Source organism: Lygodium microphyllum, chromosome 29, assembly GCF_053477565.2.
Source record: "Lygodium microphyllum isolate KBCC chromosome 29, Lygodium_microphyllum_v1.1.10, whole genome shotgun sequence".
Taxonomy (NCBI): Eukaryota; Viridiplantae; Streptophyta; class Polypodiopsida; order Schizaeales; family Lygodiaceae; genus Lygodium; species Lygodium microphyllum.
Window position 1 is genome coordinate 58912037 of NC_141163.1, and position 26083 is coordinate 58938119.

The window sequence follows — 26083 nt, forward strand, 5'->3', positions numbered from 1 at the left end:
TGCCTAGAAATATATAGCCATGTTGATAAGCCTACAATCAAGATGATGCTCTTCTTTAGTCTTCCTTTTAGGTGGTCCTTGATAGCTCTACAAAAGTTTTGTTAGTTTGTTGGATTGTTGCCATTGGATATTACATCCATGTAGTATGCCACATATGGCTGTCCATCGAAAAGCATGAGGCCCATTGTGGTCCCATATGTGATATTGAGAGTTGTTATTTAAAAATTTGAGAGTTATTACAAAAAAAACCTTACATGATATGGGTTTAGAGTACTCCTTCAGATTTGGGACTTTGTGAGCTTTGTACATTTGTAGAACTCTATTTCTACATTTTGGTAAGCAACTAGTGCATCGTTAATATTCTTGTAGCATCTTGCTCAAAATGTTTTTTTTCTAATTTAGTTTAGATATATAGATGAATGTGTGCATAGCTAAACTCCTAACAATATTCTTGTTGTATACTTTTAAGTCCAAAGTTGGTAAAAGAGTGCATAAGAAGAGAACCTGGCTTTTATTTTGTTCCTTCCATGTAGCACATTTTAACCTTTTTCATTTTAATATATAGGAAGCATCATTGTGATTTGGTTGGTTGAAGGTGGGTTAGAAGCTTCTCCATAACTAAACCTCAATGTTTATGATAGGGGTTTGCAATGTTGAGATACATACAAACATACATACATTATGTGTACACACACATACACGTACACACGTATGTATATGCACGTATGTATGTCTACACATGTATGTGTGTATGATGTAGGAGTAAGTGTTTTTTGCTTAGTAGATCTATATAAGCACAAAGCCTTGAGAAGGTGTTGTTATAGGTGTAGCAAACCCATTGTTTGGTAGATCTATATGCATATAGGGAGTGCAGTCTATTTAAGCAAGTTGATAGTCTATGTTTGTCATTCCAAATGTTAGAAAATTGCCAAAAGTTTTAAGAACTTCTATAGGTGTAATGTGATCATGGTTTGAAATTTAGCCACATGTACAAATGTAAGATATTTATTTTGTTTATTTTGTTTTTTCTTTTCAAGAATCAAATTTTGCTCCAAGTTGACCACAAAGTGACATACTCATTGCTGATCTATAAAACGATTTTCTAGAGAGAATCTTGTTGACCACTATAGTTAGTGAATCGAGTCGCCTTTATATCCCACAAAGCAAGAGAGTAGTCACTCTCTTTCCTTAACAAAGCCCAAAAGCACATGGAAGAAGCCACAATTGGTAAATCGATATTGTGCCAAAGTGCATTGAGTTTGGAAAGCATCCAAAAACCATTTGGAGAACTCACCTTTAGATAGGATTTTCCGCATGAAGGACATAAATACATCAACTGTTATGAAATCATAGTAATAATTGCACATTGACTCCATTGACAAGGATGCTTGGGCTCTGTGGACATGGACACTCTTACTTTCTCCCAAAGTTTGCTCTCTAGCATCACTAAGCCCCTTGAGATCATTTGCAAGAGCCTTGGAAATCTGTTATAGATGGGCCACTTCACTTGTTCAGCATAATGACAATTCCATTTAAGATGACGATTCCATTTTCACGTCAAATCTTGGGGGAAGGGAGGACACTTGGGAGAGTAAAAAGAAGTAGCCGATGATGACTTAAACTAAAGACTGAAGTGACAATAACAATAGTGAGCTTCCAAAGGACACTATAGTGGCTCTGGTGACTCTTCGTATCAGGCATACCTCTTAGAAAAGAAGAGGTATCCAAGATTAAAAAAAAATTATTGAATGTAATTTTTGATTATTCCAATGTACTATTGAGAGAGAACATTTGTAAAAGAGATAGCCAATTTTTAATGAGAAACATTGTATTTACATAAGAGATAAACTATGAAGATGATGAAAGATTAATACTATGTAATGAATTTTATTCAAAGTTGATATTGTCTTTGATCGAAAGGGAGTTTGCATTACAAAACTTTCTCAAGGCGTTTTGTACAGTACATCATGTTTTTAAATTTCAAGCAATAAAAAAGTATAAAAAATTTATTGGAGAAAAGTGATCCTAAGCTGCCGTGTAAAACTCTTCCCGGTTTTTGATTGAGAGCAAGGTAGCGAGAGAGAGAGAGAGAGAGAGATGCTTCTATCGCCTTCAATTCAACTGTCTCCTTTAAACCGATCCTCGTCCTCTCCAATAACGAGCCTTTCGGCAGCCGATCGCTTCCCCTGGCTCGTTCAGATCGTCCGCCGGGTTCCCTTGCGCTGGCAATGGCTGCTAGCCATCCCACAGCCGCCGTCGTGACGATACCATACTCCGATCTCCAGGTCACTTAAGTTCATCCGAATATCCTTCACGATAACCTCACTTTCAAGTTCATCTTCATGCTGTCTTCTTCTTTGCATCTCGTGCATCCGCATGGAACCTTGATCGTCGTTTACCATGCACCGGCGTTAAGGTCACTTCACTTCATTCCATGCTATCTGTTTCTATGAATTTCGTATAGTGTAAAGATCATCAAGAAGTCAGATTAACGTTTCTTGGAGGCTTTTTTATTGCTACATAGATTAATGAATGATATATCTATCGCCATTATGGATGTGTCTTTTTATTCATCAGTTGTCCACATTTCTTTGTCTGTATGTTTAGTTGGATAGGTTTCATAGGATCAAAAGCTCTGTTGATTCATCAAAATTTCAACAGTATAGCTGTTATATTTTCGGTAGCCACTGATTTTCTTTGAAGTAATGCTCAACGGTTTCGGCGCTCTTAGTAAAATACTCGCAGTTGCTTTGCTGTGTGCTTCAGTGACGTCATCTAAAAAAAGATATTCTGATGCAGGACATGTGCAGAGACTTATCAAAGGAGCTGGAGGCTGGTTTTGGACCAGGCGGGCTGGGCATTGTAGCTGTCTCAGGGGTACATTTTATTGATGCCTTTACTGTTGCTGTTAACCTTGTTGAGTGCTAGATGCTATTGCAAGTTGGATAGTTGGATATACATTTCTTGGTAAAGATGTTGGAATGCCTTTCGGTCCTTGTTTGAATTTGCACAGCATTGAAGCATCATGTCAGGATAGGAATATAGTAAGAGATGGCTTCTTTTGAGGTTGTGATAGCTCTTTTGGATGAGGCAACTAACTTTGGCTCCTCCTCTTTGGGGTGGTGGTAGGAATAAATCTATGATGCTCCACAAGATTACTCACATGAAACATTGAATGCATCTTCCAATTAGGGGGTAGCTTCAATTGATGGGTCACATCATTGAGCTCTTAACAATATGGAAAGGTCCCTTCTTTTAAGGTTCTACCTTAGGTGAAAACTCCCCAAACAGCTTCAAATGTTGCTTTTGGATTTTGAGATGGTAACATTGACCTGCTTAGAAGATCAACTCACGCCAATGTTTATTAGTCTCTTTCTTTTGCTATTGTTGCACCCGTTGGATATTCTCTCAAACTTGGCTTCAACAATTGATCCATATCCACAATCAATTGGGCTGCCACATAGTTCTCCATAGAGGTCTCCAAAGCACAATTGAAGGTGTTGCTAACCAGATGCCCATAAACCATTTCAAATGGGATTGGTTTGGTAAAGGTGTGGCCTGTATCATTGATTGCATGCTTGATCAATGGTAGATACTTCTCCCATGCAGCTTGATGATCCTGACAAAAATAGGAAAGTGTGGTAATCATGGTATGATTGAAATTCTCCATATGCCCATTAATTTGTGGGTGAAAACCGGTAGAGAATGCTAATTTTGTGCAAAGAACATAAAACAAAGCTTCTCAAAATCCATTAGTGAACTTAGAATAGTGATTAGTCATGATCCTTTTTGGGAAGCCGTGCTCTTAGAAGATCTCTTTGATGAAGAGCTGCACAACCTTTGTTGCATCCACGTTGATTTTGCATGGAATTTGTTAGATTGTTGTGATGTGGAAGCAAAGGCAGAATATGTACAAGGTCTGTGAGTGTACGAATAGTCTCAGAGATCTCTCAATCTGCCCAAGACAAAGTGACGGAGATTGTGGACGTGCTTGGTATAAATAGCAGTAAAGAAAAGGATTGATTGCTGCCAAAAAGTGGCTGACTGGTACAAACAGGCCCAGAACTGGCTGACTTGCCACATGGCAGGTTTGCTTGCCTGTCCACTTGTCTGTACAGCTCTACTGCTGTTTGTGCTGCCTTGGTGACTACAAAACTGCTTGTCTGACTTGCCCTTGATGCACATGATGCTGTCCATTGTGCCCTGCTTGAGCTGGTGCGGCGATCAAATCTGCAACACCCCCTTTCCAATCCTGGAAGTGGTATGAGGCTTAGGGATTTTGAATGCTGACAAAGGATGCCCCGAGGAAGTGCCTTGGTAAAAAATAATAATCAGCAAGATTATCCTTTGTTTTACAATATTCCACATCAAAGGTTGCATCCAAGATCTTCTCACAAATGAAGTGATACTGAATCTTGATGTCCATCCTCCACTTGAAATATGGGATTCCATGCCAAGGCTATGAAACTCTCATTGTCACATAGAAGTTTGGTGGGATGTGACTGTACGCATCCAAGCTCACCTAATAATCTCCAAAGCCAAACAGTCTCACCATTGGTGGAAGAGATACATGATACTCAGCATTTGTAGACGATAGAGCAAAAATAGGTTGCTTCTTGCTACTCCAAGAAATTGCACGTGTACCTAGGAGAAAACAATAGCTTGTAGTCAATTTCTTGTGATCAACATCACTAGCCTAGTTAGAGTTTGGGCCTATTTATATACTTGGCACTCCCTCCATTCATTCTAAGCATACACCATGCTTGCACATTTTGTTGGAGAGAGGCAGCCAATGGCAATTCCCACATAGCCATTGACTCATTTTTGGTTTTGTATTGTCTCATCTTGGTACATCGATTCCATTTCTTGAGCATTCATTTTCTAAGTTTTTGTGCAGTATTCTTTCCTTGCAATGTTTCTCTTCTCTCTTGTGTTTGTGTAGTCTATTACAGCAGATTCTCACACTTCCATCTTTGCACCCTATTTTGACATGGTATTAGATGTCTATGTTTGGGATCTTGGTGCTGTTTTCTGCTGCAGCAGGTCTCCCATATCCTTCCATTGCTGCTGATCTTCTTGTATTGTCTGCTATGATTGACCCTCAACTTGGATGACCTCAGTCTAAGGATTATTGGCCTGTTTTCTGCCCTTAAAACCTGTGTTTTTATGCACAGCAGCTTGTATTTTTGTGTTTCTAGTCTGTCTATGAGATGACCTGTTTAACTGCTGTACAGCTGCATGCAATGCATGATCTGCCTGTGTTTTGTGACCAGTCTGTGTTTTCAGGATTTCATCTTCTGTAGGGTCCAGACAATAGTATTTTGAAGCCTTTGGTAACCACCAATTCTATGTTTGATCCCTTTTTGCCTGTGTTTGGTCTAATCCCACATGTTTGATCTCTTTTCCCTCTATGGAACAATCTTTTTGTAATTAGCTTTCTCTTATATTGTGTGTGAACTCTTGACTTTTTGTTTTGGGCTGAGATTTGGCTGTACTTTCTCTTTGTGTTTCTCTTCTCTTCTTCCTCTTCTACTCATTTCCTCTACAATGGCACCACCACCTTGCCCAATTGATGATAAGCTTAAAGGTTTCGATTTTCTTACTTGGAATGCCATCATGAAAGCATGATTTGTGCAAAAACGCTAGTGGTATGTTGTTTTAGGAGCTATTATGTGTCCTTGGATGCCAAATTCTAATTATGATGAGGACTTGTGTATTGTTAATGCCGTTATTAGTCATGTTTGTCATGCCTTGTCATCTCTTGCTTGTGAGCCTTCGTTTGAGTCAAACGAGGGCTTTAGGAGCTCTGACCTGTCTGTCACTTGCTTTGATGGAGGAGGTAGCTCATTTTAGAGCAGTTAGTTTATTGCCTTTTAGTGCATTTTCTCCTCCAGTTGGGATTTTGTTTGCATTTTGTCGGGCATTTTCTGCATATGTCAGTTTGCCACACCTGTCGAACATTGTCCACCCTTTTTAGGATTTTTTTGAGCTTGTCTAGCATTTTTACTAGCATCTAAATGTTGGTCGGCCAGTTTTTTGGTAACTACAGGGTGCAGTTGGTCAGATTTGGGGATACTTGGCTATATATAGCTTGCACCTCCCACACTTGGCATTCATCTTCCTTCTTCCTTGGTAGGTGCACACTTTGGCTTTGTCATCTTCCTCCATCTCCGATATTGTCTTCATCATCAGCTTGATTTGGTGCCCTCATTGACATTGTGGGCTACGTGCAAGGATTGATCAATCCTCCTTTTGTATTCAATATTCTTTCCTTGTTTAGTGCAGATTTTGCAGTCTCTCTTTGTTCCTTTATCTTTGTGTTCTTGTTCCTTCTTTCGTTGCACACTGTCACATGGTATCATTACCAAATGAGAGGACATAAGAGAGTTGTGTCACTATCTAGATGAATATAGAAAGAGATTAGCAAAGGAGAAAAAGGACTATGGCTTGGCTATCCAAGAAACATCGGCCACTTGGTCTTTGGATAGTGATTCTTCAGCCAACTTTGTTGAGGAGGATTATGCATTTGTCACGTGCAATTATGATACTTCTATGGTTAATTCAGCATTTAATGCTGCTGAAATGCAGTACACATGGTATTTTGATAGTGGGGTATCCAGGCACATTACTTCTTGGAAGTGTTTGTTCACATCCATGTAGTCAGCCCCCTGCAAGGAAGAGAGTTTCTTGTGCAAATAGCTCTAGTTATGATGTTTGTGGCATTGGTACAATTGTGATCATTGTTGGAAAGGGATAAGATTTTCAGCTTATGGATGTATTAGTTGTGTGTGGCGTTACTAAAAATCTTCTTTTAGTTTCAGCTTTTAACAAGCAAGGTTTTCATGTCATCCTTAAAGATGACAAATGCATTGTCAAAGAAAGAGAGCTTGATTACACTCTTTGTTTGATAGGTACTTTGTACAAAGGTCTCTTCTTGTTGGATACTTATGAGAGAAAATCTCACCATGCTCTGACAATTAGTATAGTTACTCTCCCTATGCAGAATGTGGAGCTTTGGCATGCTCGATATGGTGATATGAGCTTTTGTAGTTTGATGATGCTTCACTATTGTTAGATGGTGGATGCTTTGCCTCCAGTTGATGCTCCACCTCCCCTTGCATGTGAGGGGTGTATACTTGGAAAAAGACATCGCTTTGCTTTTAAGAAGGATGGCGTAGTGTGTGCTGTTCGGAAAATGCTGCTAATACACTTTAATATGTGTGGTCATATGCAGACTAGAGCTCTTAATGGTCATTTGTATTTTGTAGCTTTTATAGATGACTACTCTCATTACACATGGGTGTGTGGCCTAAAGGCAAAATCAGATGTATTTATGCACTTCAAACATTTGGTTGCAAAATTGAAAGTAGAAATAGGTTTGAAGGTGCAAACACTACACATGGATTGAGGGAGTGCATGTCTCATGCATTTGAGACATTTTTACTTAGCATTGCATTACACATCAGGCCATTGTGAGAATGACATGTCAATAGAATGGAGTGGTTGAAAGGAAAAATCGCATACTCATGGAAATGACGAGATGTATGCAAAAAAGCAAAGGGTTGCTACACATGTTTTGGCTTGAGGAACTTCAGTATGCAAACCATGTACTTAATCTGTGCTTTGACTAAAGCACTCAAGACGATTACTCCTTATGAGGCATGATTGGAAGCCAAAGGTTGATTACTTTTGTGTGTTTAGATGTATAGCATTTGCTCATGTGCCTAAAGAGCTTCGTGGGAAGCTAGATAACAAAGCACTTAAATGTATCTTTGCTGGATACAGTTTAGAGAGGAAATGCTACCTTTTTTTGTTAAAAATGCAAATTCTTCTTAAGGTCAATTTAAGATGCTAGCCACCTATGAGTTTGGTGATGTCTTTGAGGTTCTTTTTCGACTTGCATTGAGATTTGAGCCTCTTGTAAACGCAGGAACAAATGTATTACGACAAGCTGTTGCTGCTCTACTTGCCCTAGATCAGCCCTTAGTTGGTCACGTCTTGCCTTTGGTAGTGGACCACGTAGTTGAGCAAGAAAGAGTTGTTGTAAATGCAGCAAAAATAGTCTCGAGACGGTTGTTATAGACTCTCTAGGAGAATTATATTGATTCTCCTTTGCTTCAACGTACTAAAAAGACTGCTAAGTAGGTTGTTTAGAATGTAGGGGTGGCACATTTTGTGGAAAATTTGGAAGTAGACGCTCTTCTTGATGGACGTGTATTCACGAGCTCACTTTTGGATGAGGATGAGCCTACTTTATTTGATGACGCACAACACAATGTACATTGGTTGTAGGCTATGGAAGAGGAGTTGGACTCCATTGCTACTAATGGTATTTGGGATCTTGTTGAGTTGCTACCTAGTAAGAAGGCCATTGGTACTAAATGGGTTTTTAAACTGAAATACAAGGGTAATCGTTTAATTGATAGGTACAAGGTATGTTGGGTTGCAAAAGGCTATGCTTAGAAAAAGAGCATAGATTATGAGGAGACTTTTGCTTCTATGTTTTGCATGAGTAGAGTTAGATATGCTACTGCTATGGTTGTCCATCATGGATGGAAAGTACAAAAGTTGAACATTAAGACAACATTTCTTAACGGTAACCTTCATGAGGATGTCTATGTATCACAACCTCTAGGGTTTCTGGTTAAAGGCAAAGAGCACTTGGTTTGCAAGTTAAATAAGGCTTTGTATGGTTTGAAAGAAGCTCCTTGTGTTGGTATTCAAAGATAGATATTTTTTTGAGTAGCAAAAGATTCAAGAATAGTCCAACTACTCCTACTCTATAAATTAAGAATATAGGGGGGGAGAGACTTATTAGTCATCATTCTTCATGTGGATGATATGCTGCTCATTGGAGCTAAAGAGGACATAATTATAGATTTTAAAGCTGAATTGAAGAATACATTTGCTATGTCAGATTTGAATCTTTACATTGCTATTTGGGGGATTCAGTTTATTCCAAACCAACATGATATCATCATGTAATAGTCATAGTATGTGGAAAACCTTCTGTCACTAGAATTAGAAATGAACTTATAAACTTAATGATTTAATTTAACTTCATGAATATTTTTAATTAAAATAAACTTTAATTCTAGTATCCTTATCTCTTGGCATGGTGACCATTGCACTGGCAATGAAAGATTTGATACTAGGGCATGTGGCGGACAAGTGTGTGGGCCATGTGGTACATGGCCCATGTTAAAGGAACAAGGTGCAATGGGAAACTTTCATTAAATTGAAAGTTTGCACCTTAGAATTGAGCTACATTGAAAGTTTCGCCCACTAAGCAGCTCACTTAGGATACTTAAGTTATTAAGCAGGCCTTGGGCTAAAGTTTCGCCCAGTGAGAAACTCACTTATGATTAATGACTATTTAAGGAACAATTGGTTAATCATTTGGAAAGCTTATCTTGCTATTTGGGGCTTCTTTTCTCTCATTTTTTGAGGAACCCTAGTTTAGAGACAATCACTCTTCTATTTCTTGCTGTAGAAAATTGCAGATTTCAATCATGGAATGAGCTTACAACACAGATGGAGTGTGGATATCAGCTAATTTTTCTCCTCTTGGCATGGGGATTTCATTGGGTAGCCTTGTAACCCCATATACAGCAAGGTATGCTGTTATTTTTGAGCTAAATATATAAAAAAAGATTATGACAGCACTATGGACTGAGATCCTTTCTTTTTCTTCGAGATCTCAAGCCTAGTGCACTTTCTAGGAAGTTTTGTCATGAAGAAAGCAACATTCTTATAGTTTCATCGCGAGAAAACCCCCTCCGTTTTCCCCTTTGCCTGTTTGTGAGAGGAACATCGTGGGACTGCATGGGGACTATGTAGAAGAGTTATCTCAATAATGCTTTGCAAAGTTGGTTTCAAATGCTTGCTGTCATTTTTAGGGTTTGGCAAGTTGAAATGTTCATTCGCAGTTTTGAACGCTCTATAGCTGGTTGGAGGTTAGTAGTGAATGTGTCAAGGCTATTGTGCACCTGTGGATTAGTCATGTCATGAGAAATTACTGAAAAACCGCCATTTGTAACCAATTTCGAGCTTATTTCAGTAATCTAAAGAATACCGAAAGGGACACAAAGCTTTGGGGCCAACAAGTGTCAATGTGTGGTACTAGAGCACTCTAGCTTTAGTTGTGGGTGGACTTTTCTTGTTGAATTTATTGTTAAGTTGAATTAAATGTTTGCTATAATGTGGTTTATTGCCTTTTGGGCTTCCAAAGGTTGGTTCCGTTGCCAAGGCATGACAAACTTTCTGAAGGAGGTGAGCTTGTGGTTGTCTAGAGAAGCAAACACATGCATTTTGGTTTGATGTAATTCAGTTACAACAAGGTTTATACTCGCTGAAAATAGTGTACAAGGGGAAAATGGTAAAAGATGTCACACAATAGTGGTAGTAGGAGTGAGGAATAGGAATCCCCTCTTGAAAGGCACTCAACACATGGTTTTGAGTCTCCAAATGTTGAAAATGCTTTAAGACAGCGAGCAACAAATGTGATCAGTGAGCATGCAACTCAATCACATGTAATTTCACGAGTCCAAGGTGCTCAGGAAGCAAGTGCAATGTTTATGGCATAGTTAGCAAGTCGTGTTACAAACTTGCTATAGTTAATTCAGCAACCTCAAATTGTTGATTTTATGCAGTTAGTTCTTGATGTTAAAAGGGAAAAAAGTTGCTTCACATTCTAAATAGCCAAGTGAGGTGACTGAGTATTATGAATATCTGTTGCTATAAGCTCTCCGTAGAGCTCCGCAAAAATCATCTCCTGCTCGTCCACCTCCTTATGTACACTTCGAAGAATGTATCGACATTCACCTACACAATGCACATAAGATTATAAATGCTAAAGTCTAAATTGTAAAGTATAAACTTTAAAGTTTAAAACAACAAATTTTAAATTTTATGATTAAGTGTTTATTTGCTTTAGACTACCTATGCTCATCATAGCTCTCATCATGCTAAAGTTAGTATAGCAATAGACTACTTGCTCTAACTGTTGTGTGTTAGGCCGATTGTGAATCTTCATGTAAATGAGAGAATAGGCACTCTAGTTTCTCTCACATGTACTCGAAGAGCAATCTTGAGCAAGGACTCTCATGGCTAAGGGTTGAAGGGTCTCCAATGCGTATCCAAAGTTTTACGACCAAAATAAAGGCTTTACAAGTGACTCTCTTCTCCAATAAGTGGGAGAAGCAAAAGCCACATGCCCTCTTTGATCCGCATAGCATCCTAGCTCTTCCAGTATTGCATTGTCGTCATCCATAGGGATCACATGAGTTAAATAAGCAAGCTGGTTTGAATGGAGCTCTCTATCATCCATTACCACTCATGACTTGTAGGCCAGATGTACCAATGTGGCAAAACCATGGATGAGCTTATGCATCCATGTCCATCTCCTCTTTGCTATCTCTAGAATATGTGCACGTTGTGTCTTTATGATCACCATGCAAGCAAGTGCCTCCACCAATAATGCTCTAAAAAAGTGAACGAGAAAGCCCATGGTGGATCCCTCGCAATCACTCATACGTAACACCGTATAAAAGGGAGTCATGACAATGACAACGGCACGGACTTTTTGCCAAAATTACTCATTAAGGCACAATCGCTGCATGGCTTTGGCCTCCTCTATCTCATGCTCATCCCACTCATTTTATAGAGTGGACACCACTGCTTGGTGCAAGGTGGCGGACTGCACCTCATAAAGGTGCTCGAGCAACAATTACATGTAAGTAAATTGAGTCGAAGAAGTCTTCTTCAACTTGAGTGTGCTAAGCTTACTATACATTGCAAGCACCTTTACCTTTATTGTGAAGAAGGTGCCAATTGATGTAGCTTTGCGGACCACCCTCTTCACCCACTTGAGCTTTCCAATGTTCTAGTAACAACAATATGCTTGGTTGCTTGCAAACATGTGTAAACAATTGTATATTGGCAATATATGTAATAATGGAAGTATAGTTGGTTGCTGAAAATATGTATTAGTAATTTAGTATGTCATGTTGAATCTTAACTGTGTGCAATCGAGGTCGCGTGCAATGTTTCAAGGAGGGGTATGTCACTAGAATGAGAGATGAACTTAATGATTTAATTAAACTTCATGAAGATTTTTAATTAAAATGAAATTCAACTATGGTATTCCTAGCTCTTGGCATGGTGACAATTGCACTGGCAGTGAAGGATTTGACATTGGGGCATGTGGTGGACAAGTGTGCAGGCCATGTGATACATGTATAGAGACAGAGAACACCCATTCCGGCGTATAGGAACTGATTAACACGTTCCGGGAGGTACAAGCCCAAGAAACACTGGCAAAACGTTTCCTCGCGTTCCCTGGCCCGTTCCCTGGCCATTCCTTGTTTGGAATGGCCATTCCAGCAACATAATTTTTAAATTAAAAAAAAACATGTCGTTCGCTAGTCCCGCTTGTCGCTTGCTACTCTTGCCTGTCGCGTGCTACTCCCGTGCCTGCTCCCATCCACCTGTAGGCTGTCGCGACTCGCCTGCATCTCCTGCCTGTCGCCCGCGAGCTTCGCCCGCCTGTCGCGACTTGTCTGCTTCTCCCGCCTGTCGCCCGCCTTCTCCCGCCTGTCGCCCGCTGCTCCGCTTGTCGCCCGCCTTCTCCCGCTTGTCGCCCGCTGCTCCGCCTGCTCCTGCTTCACTCACTTGCTTCGCTTGCCACACCTACCTCTCCAAGGGCGTGCCTACTTCTGTCCACCTGCCTCTCCCACCTGCCTCTCCCGCCTATGTCGTGTGCGGCCCACCTCTATTGCTTGCTTGGCCTGACTCTCGCCCGCGATTAGGTGAGGTCCGAGGAATCTTGATTCTTGATGCTCATGTTGAAATTTTGGCCGAAAATTCTGCAATTTCATTGGACTTTCAACTTTGGTTGAAATTTCTACAATTTCATTGAACTTTGACACATGGATGTTGAAATTTTGGCTGCAAATTTTTGCAAATTTATTGAACTTTACTGATTATTTGTCACTTTTATATAGATGGAAACATTGACATCTATGGGGTCATCATCCTCAGCAGGTACTTCGTCAACAACTGGACGAAGTCGAAGCACTACTTGGTCATGGTGAGATGAGGTAGATGCAGGGGTGCCGAAATGCAAACTTTGCTCTTATGCCCGCACTAGTGGGGCTGATAAAGTGAGATCCCATCTTCTACACGAGGAGGGGAAAGAGGTGCGTTTTTGCACCAATGTATCAATTGAGAAAAGACAGGAGTTACTTCACCGCATAGCCACTTCTATGGGGAATTCACATGCCAGGAGGACGCCAAATATAGCAGTGGATCCAACAACATGAACTCCAAGGCCAGCAGGGCATGGTGCTTCATGCAGAAGACCACAGGATTAGTGGCTACACAGCCTTCTCGTGGGCCATCAATGGCAACAGGTCGTGGTGTCAAACAGAGTTCATTGCACACTTCATGGGAACCAAAGAAAAAAGAGGAAACATATGAAGCAGTGGCACGCTTTTTTTACCATGACCATATTGCATTCAAATCAGCCAAGTCACCTTATTTTTTAAATATGGTGATAAAGATCGCAGAGTATGGACCCACATATAAGCCCCCTTCGTCAGAAACTATCATTACTACATTGCTTCAAAAGGAGAAAGCAGCCATAGAGATTGCAATAGCAAATATTTGCAATCAATGGGCAAGAAATGGAGTGACATTGATAGCAGATGGATGGAGTGACACACGCCATAGGTCCATACATGGTGTTGTTGCATATTCTCGTGGAGATGTATACTTCATTGGTAGTCATGATGCTTCAGAGACTGGAAAGAGTGCAGATGTATTGGCATCCGAGTGGTGCGAGGCAATGCAGGCTATTGGGGCAGAAAATGTAGTGCAGTTTGTGGCAGATGGTGAACCTACAAACAGGGCAGCAGGAAACATTTTAATGGCAATGTATCCACATATCACCTTTAGTCCATGCATGGCGCATTGCTTGAATAACTTGTTGAAGGATATTGGGGACTTGCCATGGATTGCATCTCTTTTTGCGGAAGGCAACAAGATTATCACGTTTATATGTAATCATCAGTACTTGCATGCTGAGTTTCGCAAGAGAAGTGACAAATAACTTTTTAAATACTTGGATACACGATTTGCATGTAACTTTCTTATGCTTGGTCGATTGCACTATTGCAAAGATGCAATTAGGGAGCTATTTGCTAGTGATGAGTATTAAAATTGGACTGGGGCTGCCACTGCTACTACTGTGTTATGTAATGCATATGTTTCTGATAGAGATTTTTGGGATGAGGTGAATCGCACCAACCAAATGGTTGATCCTATTATGCACATGTTGAGGCTTGCAGATGGCATGGATCCATGCATTGGGAAGATCTATGAAGGTATGGATTGCATGATTGAGAGGTTGGAGAGTTTGGAACCAAATGCAGATAGGCATGAGCAGATCAAGGAGTTATGCATCAGCAGATGGAATGAGTATGACTCTCCTATGCATGTTGCAACATATGTGCTTGATCCTGAGTTTCAAGGAAAGATGCAAGAAAGAGACCTTGAGGTGGTCAAGGCTTGGAACACATTGCTTGTAAGGCTTTATCCTAGCCGTGAAATGCAACACAAAATTAAAAATCAGCTCTCTGTATATCGGTAAATAGTAGGGATGTTTGGTACAGAGGATGCACTAGAGGACGTGACAAATATTGGGGCTGCTTTATGGTGGAGGACGACGGGGCAGAAGCTCCAGAGTTGCAGAGTTTGGCTATTTATATTCTTAGCCAAACAATTAGCTCTTCTTGTTTAGAGCAACTATGGAGCTCATTCAATCACATTCACTCAAAGAAGAGAAATCGTCTTGGTACAATGAAGACGAATGACCTAGTTTATGTGAGCTCCAATCTTCGCTTGCTAGCTCATACATCAGTTGCAAAGGCTAATTCTTTTATATGTTGGGAAAAAGATGACGACGACGATGTTGGTGATGGTGATGGGCAGGATGTTGTTCAACAGGATGAGCATTCAGGCACAGTAGAGCCATCTTCCATGAATCAGAGCACTTAGTAGCTAGCCTTTTGGTACTTTAGAGTATTGACTTGGAAATTAGAGCTCTTGTAACTTGGATCTTTACTATTTAGGCTTTAAAGTTTAGTGCATATTTTGTGTTTTTGCAATGTACACTTGTTGCCAGTTGGACTTATGCAACATTGTTGATTACAATGTTGAATTATGAATGTGACAATCCATTGCTGGTTACAATGTTTTGAATCTTTATTATTGTTGAAACTTGATTATTGTCTCTAGAGTCTAATTTCATGAATTATGGTTGATATGATCTCTCTCTCTAGATTCTAAGACAAGTGTTGACTCTCTCTCTCTCTCTCTCTCTCTCTATATATATATATATATATATATATATATATATATATATATAGCGTTCCGTCCGTTTCCGTTCCCCGTTCCTGGTAACTATGGATACATGGCAAGGGCTAAAGTAACATGGTGCAATTTGAAACTTTCATTAAATTGAAACCTTGTGTCTTAGAATTGATTTACATTGAAAGTTTTACCCCATAAGTAGCTTACTTAAAGCACTTAAGTTATTAAGCAAGCCTTGAGCTAAAGTTTTGGCTAGTGAGCAACTCACTTATGATTAATGACTAAGTTATTAATTAGCCCTTGATAAAAAACATGATATAATTAAGGAGCATCTAGTTACTCAAATGTGTAGTTTCGTACATGTAGTCTATTTCTATGCTAAATTACCTCATTGGTGGTTATGATTATGATTGTATGATTTAGCCCCTTGCCCTAGCACTCAATCCAGATCATGACTCGTTTGCTGATAGCAGCAAATGATGTGTTATGAGATAGCTTTTGACCACGAGGTTCAAATGTCTGGTCATAAAGATTTAGGAAAAGAGCGTTTCAGACTGTTGCTCTTTGGTCATCGTGCCGCATGAGCTAGGGCATTAGAACATGCCCATGGAGGGGTTTTAGAGAAGAAAGTCTACTAGGATTTTGAAAAGGGGAATGCGGGTGATGTCAAAAGAGATAACTGCTACTCTTGCCTGCTTGCTACTTGCCATGTGGTGTGTTGCCGTGTCAGCAAGGAGATTTGAAACTTTTGGAATGCTTTTTTTGCAATTGGCTTTTTGAGGTTGGTGCAAATGGAAAATAATGGAAGGAGGTGATAGGCAAGGAAAGAGTGGTTTAAACTGGGGATGGGAATTGAGGGGAAAGTTTGAGACCAGGGAGGGGGGTCTTTGGGAAGGTAAACGGTAGAGGCTAGGCAAGTGGAGTGTCACTAGGTGGTGATACTTTTTATAGTTGCTTTTCTTATTTACTTATATAAATATTTTATTTTTCTTTTCTTTTGTTGCTGTTGCTTTTTATCTCCAGAGTTCTCTTGGAATAAGCAGGATATCTTTGCATGGCCAGAAGAGGCAGCCATTGGGACAAATTGGACTAATGGTTTGTCTGGGCCTTAGGACCAGTTCCATATTGAATGGGCACTTAAGAATAGAATGCCAGTGGTTTGGGACGTGTGCTTAGCCACTGGAGATGGTGCAGGACAATGAGTCTGGCCATGATAGAAGATGCACATGTGAGAATACTCACGGAATAAAAGTCATTGTAACTGAGCCACATTATACTTTTGATGTGGTCGCAATGATAAAAGTTGTATAGAACAACTTAAGGAATGCAGAGGTCACTATCCCTAAAATTTAGAAGTTACTATTTTTGGACCCCAGAATCTGTTTGCGTCATTTTCTTTGTTTTTACACGAGGATTAATTCTTTGGTTTGTGCCGAGGTCAAATTTTGCACCGATCATGGAGAATTTTAGACCGGAAGGCTTAAACGGGAAAGTTGTTACATGTATGTCATGTGGCATAAATTACCAAAAGAGAGAGAGAGAGAGAGAGAGAGAGAGAGAGAGAGAGAGCATTAAAAAAAACGTAATAGGCATAAGGGGCAGATGGAAGAATGAAGTTTTGAGGAGCTGAGGGCAGATTGCTGCAAGAAAACCAGCCATGGAGAGTGCACATCTTTGACTCAAGCACGGAGGCAGAGCTTGCTCCCTCTGATCACCTCTCTCTCTATTCTCAAAAGAAATACTTTGCATGATGGATTGATTCCATCGAAGGTACAATTTTGTGTTTTCTCTGCTCATGCTGAATAAGAACAGTGAACTCTGTGCATGCTGAATAAGAACAATGAACTCTGCACATGCTGAATCGTAAGAACAGTGAACTCTGCTCATGCTGAAGAAGAACAGTGAACTTTGCACATGCTGAACAGTAAGAACAGTGTGCTGGGCAGTAAAAACAGTGAATTCTGCACATGTTGGACAGTAAGAACAGTGAATTCTGCACATGCTGGACAGTAAGGGATGTTGATCTGGACATGCTGTACTGTTCCTATGCAGTTGGGATTTACTTAGAAGAGATGAAAACCAACTGTTCACAGGTTATGTATTTTGGAACATTACCATTTTTGTAATTTTCTATCTTTTAATTGATAAAGAAATACCGAGAGGGGCACCGGTCTTCGGGGCCAATCTGGTGTTGAGCGAGGAAGAGAGGTCTCTGTTTATGTGTGTGTATGTAAAGTCTAGGTGTTAATTGGAGGAACTACTGCTTTATGTGAGTCATAGGCCGGTTGCATGGAGGGAGGAAGGGGTAGCGGAGGAAGCTCTGGGAGGTGGAAAGGGCCAGGTGAGGAGGAGATTAGAGTTTTGTTTTGCTTGTTTTTGTGGGCTTTTTCTTTTGGGGGGTGTGTGTGTGTGTGTGGGGTAGACAAGCAGCTGCCAGGGAAGAATGAGAGCAGCCAGAAAGAGGAGGGTTTGTGAGGGGGCTTGGATGGCAGAAAGGGTTGGTGTGAGCTGGAGACTTGAACTGCAGTTTGGATAAGGGACGCTAGTGGGTTGCTTCAGGCTAGGGAGGAGAAAGAAGAAAGAGTAGATATGAGCTGAAGACTTCAAGTGCAGTCTTGACAAGAGAGGCTTCAGGCTAGGGAGAAGAAAGAAGACAAAGAAGGAAGATGAGATTGGGAGGAGGCACTGGTAGTTGGAGAGGAGGAAGTCAGGACGTTTTCTAAAAGACATTGAAGTAAACAAGGTGCTATGAGTCATGATGCTAAAAATTCACTTGGGCCTATGTAACTGTTTTGGTTTATGTTTGAGATGAAGGGAGACAACTGCTTTGACATGTCTATGTTTGAAGCTGAATAAGGCCTTGATGCCTTGTTGGGAAATGTACTCTCATGATTAAATTGTTAGTGCCAAATCTTTGGTCACTTGACAGAGTTGATTTTGATATGACTTGGTACTTTCAATAGTCATATACCTAAACTTCACCCCCCCACAGAATCAAGAGTCCGACAATTTTTTGAAACTTGAAGCCTGCAGAAATCCAGCCATTTTTCATCACTCTTTTTTTCCAATATATCAATAGAGTATTGGGTTCTTTTAGATTTTTTTAAATTCAGCTCTTTTGAGTCTGGACCAGATTCTATCATGGTAGGCAGCTTGATACTATCACATTTACCTTTGCCTTTATGAATTCTCGAAGTTTTTTTTGATGTGTATGGATTCAGTGAAAAAAATTAATCATAGGCAAAACAAAAAAGGGCTCTGCAGTGATCTTCAAATTTTGCCTGTTGTTAGGTTCCTCACTATGGCACATTGAGGCACCGGTTATTACGTCTTGCTGAGAGGTGCATGAGTACTTCTTGAAGCCAGAGATCATTTTTATATGCATCCTTATGGTTTGTTCAAATGCGACAATTTGAAGAAAGTTTTAAGATTGGTATGCATGGTGTGTGATCAAGGCTTGCAACTCTACCTGCAGCAGTGAAGAAAAGCTTGGAAGATCCGGACAGCAGGTAAAATGTCATTCAGACAGTGTGGTTAGTTAACTGTTTGACTAGATGCTTATCTGATATTTATAGAACATTGCTAATTTTATTTGCTGTCAAGAACTCATAAAAAATGAGCACCAGGGATGGTGATGTTTGGAGCTTAGCATTTCTTCAAGTCTTCTAGAGAAGTTTTAGAGAGATGCTCACAGGAAGTCACAAGTCAATTGAAAAGCCTTTTGGGAGCCATGCATGTTGGGCATGCTCGATAATTGTAGACTGTAGTTGCTGGCTCTAGCATCTGTTACTTTATCAGCATTTTCAGAATCAAGTTGGAGATCAGTTTATCACTTGTGCAGACCAAATGGATTCAACCAGGGCTCAGTAGTAGCCTGGAAAGGGCCTTGTTCGGATCGTTCTATGAGCAATTTTGCGAAATGAAGAGAGCCACCTTTCTGGTCCCAAAACTCCCAATGCCTGTGGCAAAAAATCTGGAGAGGAGAATCCCTCTCTTTTCTAAGCCACTTGAGTGTTATCAATCTTGATTTCGTAAAGTGTATTTAGTGGAAGGAAAAAATCACAACACAAGAATTCCCTAGATCCTCCTTAGGGTTTGTCTAATGATCTTCTCTCTTGAGCCCATGATCTCTATGGCTTGTCTTACTAGGAATTTGGATCTTTAAAGGATTGTGTTTACTGCTAATTTCACAGCTTAATTTCAACAATTGGTCCCAAAGAACTTTTGTGAGGTTGTGGCTTCAAGTGGCCCATCCAGATGTCCAAGGATGTAACACTTTCCCCTTACGAATGATCATTGTGCTCAGTAGTATCCTTAGGGACGAAGTGGAAAAAACAACTCTTCAATGAATGTATTGATTCCCATGTAGCTTCTGCCTTTAGACGGTTCTTCCACCTAACCAAATACTCGAGATAAATGGTCGGACCGGATTGTTTTGTACTATGGTAAAGAACCAATTCGGGCTTGAGTGGAATATAATGAGCAATGTTCTTGAGTCGTAGGGCTTCCTCAATTAGAACTATTAGTTCACCTTGTGTCAACTTAAATGTCCAAATGTAAATGTAACTTATAAGATGCGCTACTTATCTGCTTGGTAATTTGGAAAGAACCATAGTATCTCGAAGATAATTTATAGCACCTACTAGTAGTATCATAGTCATTTGGGACTTTTATTTATCGATCAGGGATGCATTGGCCTCTTTCTTCTTGAGATATGACGGCTTCCTAACATGCGCCTCAGGAGTATAGCTGCTCCAGGACACCGAGGCTCTTCATAGAGGCAGCTCACAGACTTCTTTGTAAAGGAGACTCAGAAGACTTTAATACAGTTACAACCACAGTCCACACGAGAGCCTTTCTCACCGCCACAGTCCACATACAGACAAGGAGTACTGATTGATCGAGCCGTTCAACTTAGCCGATCTAGACGTCCTAGGCCTCGATAGAGACACCGACGACACTTTCATAGACGGATACAGGGGATTATTGCTCGGGCCCTCCATACCCACATGTGATTGTATCATTTTGAGCTCATTGTTACTAGATAGAGCTCTATGTTTTACACATAGCCATAGTTAGTTTCCTTTCTTATTTTGCTTTGTGCTACATATTTTGCCCATACAATTGTACCATCATACACATGATTGGAACTCATGGTTTCATAGGTCATTCTGGCCTTTTGTAGATGTTAATATATCATTTCATTTCATTTCTCTCTCTCTCGCCCCCCAAATTGCCAAGCCTCACACACACACACACACACACACACACACACACACACACACACAAGAATGAAGAGCCTCTTTGTCCATCCATCCTACACTTTGCTTTGTTGTATGATGTATTACATATACACTCCTAACTGTGTTCTAGTAGCACGTTGCACATGTTGTGCATGAGGTTTTACCTTGTTACCCTCATGTATTCATCCTATTAACTCAAGTAATATTGCTATTTTAGCTCTAAATATATATTCTATTATCGATAATCCAAAATAACCAAGATTTTGTTTTTTGTTTCGTACTAATATTGTACAGTACCTTATAAAACCATAAGGTACCAATTAGTACCATACCATACCATATCATACCTTTCGTGCTTGATAACCCTGATATGTTTGCATAAATAGATATATAATTTTTTATATTATAATTTATTGGTATATTCTAAAACATTGTTTCCACAGAAATTTCAAATGGATGAAACTCCGAAACTTTGTTTTTTGCAGTTTTTGAAACTCCTATCTTCGAAGCATATGTAAACTATGCTTCAATTAAAGCTTTGCTAGTGGAATTTTGCATTGTATTATTGTATACAAACCCTACCAAAGGCAAAGACTACTCCCACTATGGCTTATGCTTAGATGTATAGCATCTCAAGAGATCAAACAATGTAGAATTTAGCTCTTTTGATTGTACATCTGTTTGTGGACAAAAGGGCAAAGAAAATTTTAGTATGGTATTCATATTTTCAAATAGCCGTTAAAAAACAAACTAGTCATTTGAAGGTCTAGATCATTGATGATCAGCTCGGGTATGCTATGATACTTAAACACATGCTATAAAAGTAAGCATACGATATGGTTAACCTTTATTTTTTCTCTGACTAGAATGAAATGGACATGCTTTTTGAACTTGCAAATAATGGTCCATATCGCATCATTATCCATAGATGTCCTAGGAAGCTTAAAGATAAAGTTCATAGCAATGCTCTGCCAAGGCCTATTAAGAATAGGCAAGGGCTGCGACTGGTATCTTTTGCCTATCATACTTCACCTTTTGATATACGATGCATGTATAATAAACCTTTTGTATATCGATTGTTACGAAGGCATATTGACTCAATGATTCCAAATTAATTTGATGCTCATTCAAGGGTGGTCAATGGCTAGAACGTCATTGGTAAGATGCCAAGAGAAATTAAAAGTTATAGCTGAGTGGTTAGATTGATCAAAAAGCTCAAATGACTAAGTCTTTTTACACTCAGATAGTCACATTGACTAGAAGCCCATATAATGAGTGGTTTTAAAAAGTGAAACCAGTTGTTCATGATCAAAGAACAAACCATGAACCAGTGAATCTATGTAATGAAGCTCTCCATAAGCTAAATTTGGTGACTTCTAAAATTTAGGAGGCTACTATTTTTGCAAGTTGCTCAAATGGAAATTCTATTCATGTCAAAGGTTTCAGACTTTGACAAGGAACAATTTTGTCTTCAGTAACTATCTCAAATTCTTAACCATTTGAGAGATTTTTAGAGTAGAAGATTTGAAAGCTTCTTTAACTAGAAAAGTGTGGCATATTCAATGGGCCAATTATTTAGCTTAAGTTAACATTGAAATACTTTATATTCTTGGGAAACAAAAGAAGGTAGCTGATGCCATGCTAAGAATACATCAGATTCATGAAGTGTCCATGATTCATCATAGAGATTTTACTAGTATGAGGGATATATATGCTTTTGATGAAGATTTTAAAATCATTTGGGAGAGTTTACAACTTAGTAAAATGGTAAACTTCTATGCTATCAAAGATTGATTTCATTTGATGGAGAATAAGTTATGTGGTATTAAAGATTTTAGGCCTAAATTAATGGAAGAATGTCATGTGGCTCCTTGTTACAGCTGGACATTTCTTGGACTAACAGGGGGAGCATGAGCAACTTGTGCAGTAGGTGACATGGGAAGGTTAGTTGCCACGTGGCAGTTTAGCAGTTAAGGGGAAATAAATACTTTGTCACCTTTGTCGATGATGCTACACGGAAGGTATGGGTTTACCCTATTCGTAGCAAGGATGAAGTGCTTGACAAGTTTCATAAATTCTTGGCATTGGTTGAAAATCATACTGATAAGACACTGAAGTGTCTTCGCTCTAACAATCGTGGGGAATATGTGTCCAAGGCTTTTGAGGCTTTTTGTGACAGCAAAGGGATAAAGAGGGAGCTCAATATCCCTCATAATCCGCCCCAAAATGGTGTTGCAAAGCGTATGAATTGGACCATACAGGATAAGGTCCGTACAATGCTATCTCATGTTGTAATACCCCAAGTTTTTTGGGTAGAGGCTGTTATGACAGCCGTACTCTTGATTAATTGGTCACCAAACAGGTCTTTGGGTGGAGGAGTTTACCAAGAAGCGTGGTCGGGCAAGCCACCTTCGTATGCACACTTGAAAGTGTTTGGCTGCGAAGCATTTGTGCACATACGCAAGGAAAAACACAGCAAACCTTAGCCAAAGTCCTGTAAATGTATTTTCCTAGGATATGGTGATGAAGGTGAAATGGGGTATAGATTATGGGATCTCGAGAAAAGGAAAGTAGTATGTAGCAATGATATTATCTTCCGGGAAGATTGCATGCATAAACAGCCCAAAAGAACAGAGGAAGTCTGTAGGGTTGTATTCTGGGAAGAAATATCTTTAGGACAGCAAAATGTACCCGCTGTACAGTAGCAAATACCTATTGTAAATGAACCTGCAAATGCAAAAAATAATGCTGGAAATGATCAGCCAGCCATTGCCCATAATGATGAGCCACTAAATGTGGAGGAACAGCCAGGACAGCAAGCTGTCAATGCTGGTTTGTAGGCTGAAATGCTAGGATAGTAAGCTGAAAATGGAAATTTGCAGGCTCAACAGCTAGCAAACAATGATCATTGGGTTAGAAGATCGTCTAGGGCTACTAGACAACCTGATAGATTCATTCCTGATGCAAACAATGTGGCTGATTATGTCATGTTGACAGACTGTGGTGAACCGTCTTGCTTCCAGGAAGTAATGGACAAATAAGACAGCAAGAAATGGTATAAAGCCATGTTGTCAGAGATGGAATCTCTTGAGAAAAATGGCACTTGGGACTTGGTGCAGTTGCCTAAAGGGTAGAAAACCCTTCCATGCAAATGGGTTTACAAGATGAAGGCCACTTTTGGTTCCTCGCCAAAGTACAAAGCAAGATTGGTTGCGAAGGGGTACAAGCAGGAACATGGAGTTGACTTTGATGAGATATTCTCTCTTGTAGTCAAGATGACTACATTGAGAACCAATTTGGGCTTGGTTGCAGCTGAAGATATGGAGCTCATATAGTTGGATGTAAAGATTGTATTCTTACATGGTGATCTGCATGAAGACATATATATGCAACAGCCTAAAGGGTTTGTGGCAAAAGGGAAAGAGAAGATGGTATGTAAACTCAAAAGGAGTTTGTATGGGTTGAAACAAGCACCAAGAGAATGGTATCATAAGTTTGATACATTTATGCAGTCTCAAGGTTTTCATAGAAGTCAAGTGGATCACTGCTTATACACCAAGAAGGTAGTAGATGGCAGCTCGATTATCTTGGTTTTATATATTTATGACATGCTGATTGCTGGCAGGGATACTAATGCCTTGGACTCATTGAAGCAAAGTCTTCATGGTAGCTTGGACAGGAAGGATCTTGGTGATGCAAATTACATTCTTGGTATGCAAATATTGAGAGATAGTTCAAAAGGATTACTCTATCTATCTCAGCAGGAGTATATCTCCAAGGTTTTACAGCATTTCAATATGGAGGGGGGAAAAACAATTGGGTTTCCATTTCCTCCATATGTAAAACTCAGTGCAGAGGACAGCCCTACATCGGATGATGAGAAGGCTGAAATGGCCAAGATATCATATGTTTCAGTTGTTGGTAGTTTGATGTATGTTATGGTTGCTACACGTCCTGACATTGCATTTGCAGTGGGAGTGGTTAGCAGATACATGGCAAACCCTGGTAAAAAGCATTGGGAAGTAGTGAAAGGTATTATGAGATACCTCAAAGGCACAAAGGATTTGTGCATTTGCTTTGGAAAGCAGAAGGCATTTGTTGTTGCCTTTTCGGAGGTAGACTATGCTGGTCATGTGGACTGCAGAAAGTCTACTTCTAGATATGTGTTTACCTTCACAGGAGGAGTAGTCTCTTGTATCTCCAGGCTACAAAAGTGTGTTGTATTGTTTACTACAGAGACAGAGTATGTGGTTGCCTCTAAGGCATGCAAGGAGGCTTTATGGCTTTCATGTCTGGTGGGAGAGCTTGGCATTATAGAGTTACTTGTTCTCCATTGTGATAGTAAGAGTGCCATCATGCTAGCACGAAATCCTGTCTTTCATACAAAGACGAAGCACATATAGGTGAAGTATCACTTCATCGAAGATGTACGTAAGTCTTGACAACAAGAACATTGAGCTTGTCAAAGTGCATATAGATGATAATCACGCAGATCTTCTCACAAAGAGTCTTCTAGCAGAGCGGTTTGCTCATTGTTGACAGATGATGGGAGTTGGATAGTTGTATGTATTTAAGTTTTGTACATACCTAGACTTAGCTGATTTTTTTCTCCTCTTAAGGCACATTGCCTTTAGGTGGGAGGTTCTTGGAAATAAAGGGCCATCGTAGCTTTAGATGTGCACTGGTGTGAAGACACTTTTAGCACATTGGTACTTTTATATATATCTATCCAAAAAACCTAAAGAGGTACACTAGTCTGTTGTACCCAAGAACATCGTGTCCCACTCTCTACTCTGCACTCTCTCTCTCTCTCTCTCTCTGTGGTGTGAGAAAGCATTGTGTCTTGACTATAGGCTGCAATCCCAAACCTCTATTCCATACAAGAGAGTAGGTGTGACTAGAGCGCCAAACAACCATAATTTGGTAAGGGGTTTCTGATACTATATGTGGATTGCGTAGGCTTGTGCCAGCCAGGTCTCAATTGCCTTCCAAGTGAAAGTCCTGAGCCAAGGGAAGTGACTCCTAAGTATATGCATTCTTTCATATGCTCCACTACATTTTCCCCGAAGGTAAATTGATACATAGCTCAGGTCACCCTTGCTGCAGAAGTGTTGAATACCATGACTTTGGTTTTTTCCAAAATTCACCATGAGATCTCTATCTTTGTGAAAGGTGTATAGTGCATCCATGTGACACTACAATCCCGCTAGTGAGTTTGAAGTGACTATAAGATCATCGGCATATAGTAGTATTGGTATTAACACTCTAGCTAAACTAGCTCCAGGTTCACCTCCCCTGTCATTGTAGTCAAAGACCTCACCTATATATAGTTCAAATGGTGTAGGCGAAAGTAGGCATTCTTGTTTTACTATTGTGGTGTTGTGAATCCTCTTGGACATCCCTCTAGGCATCCACACATAGCTTGTCGCTCTCTCGTATGATGCCTAAATGCCCCATTTCATATCCTT

The 26083-nt window shown here is 39.9% G+C and overlaps 1 protein-coding gene across 2 annotated transcripts in view; it reads left to right on the forward strand.

Annotated features, from left to right (window-relative positions):
- The first annotated feature begins 2045 nt into the window (after positions 1-2045).
- LOC148010681 (2-oxoglutarate (2OG) and Fe(II)-dependent oxygenase superfamily protein) overlaps positions 2046-26083 on the forward strand; it is a 153878-nt gene continuing 129840 nt past the window's right edge. For both annotated transcript variants that reach the window (XM_087671746.1, XM_087671745.1), the window contains exons 1-4: positions 2046-2285; positions 2800-2877; positions 18664-18713; positions 18828-18881. In XM_087671746.1, coding sequence (XP_087527872.1) covers positions 2229-2285; positions 2800-2877; positions 18664-18713; positions 18828-18881 — 239 coding nt within the window. In that variant the 5' untranslated portion in view covers positions 2046-2228. The remainder of the gene's footprint in view (positions 2286-2799; positions 2878-18663; positions 18714-18827; positions 18882-26083) is intronic.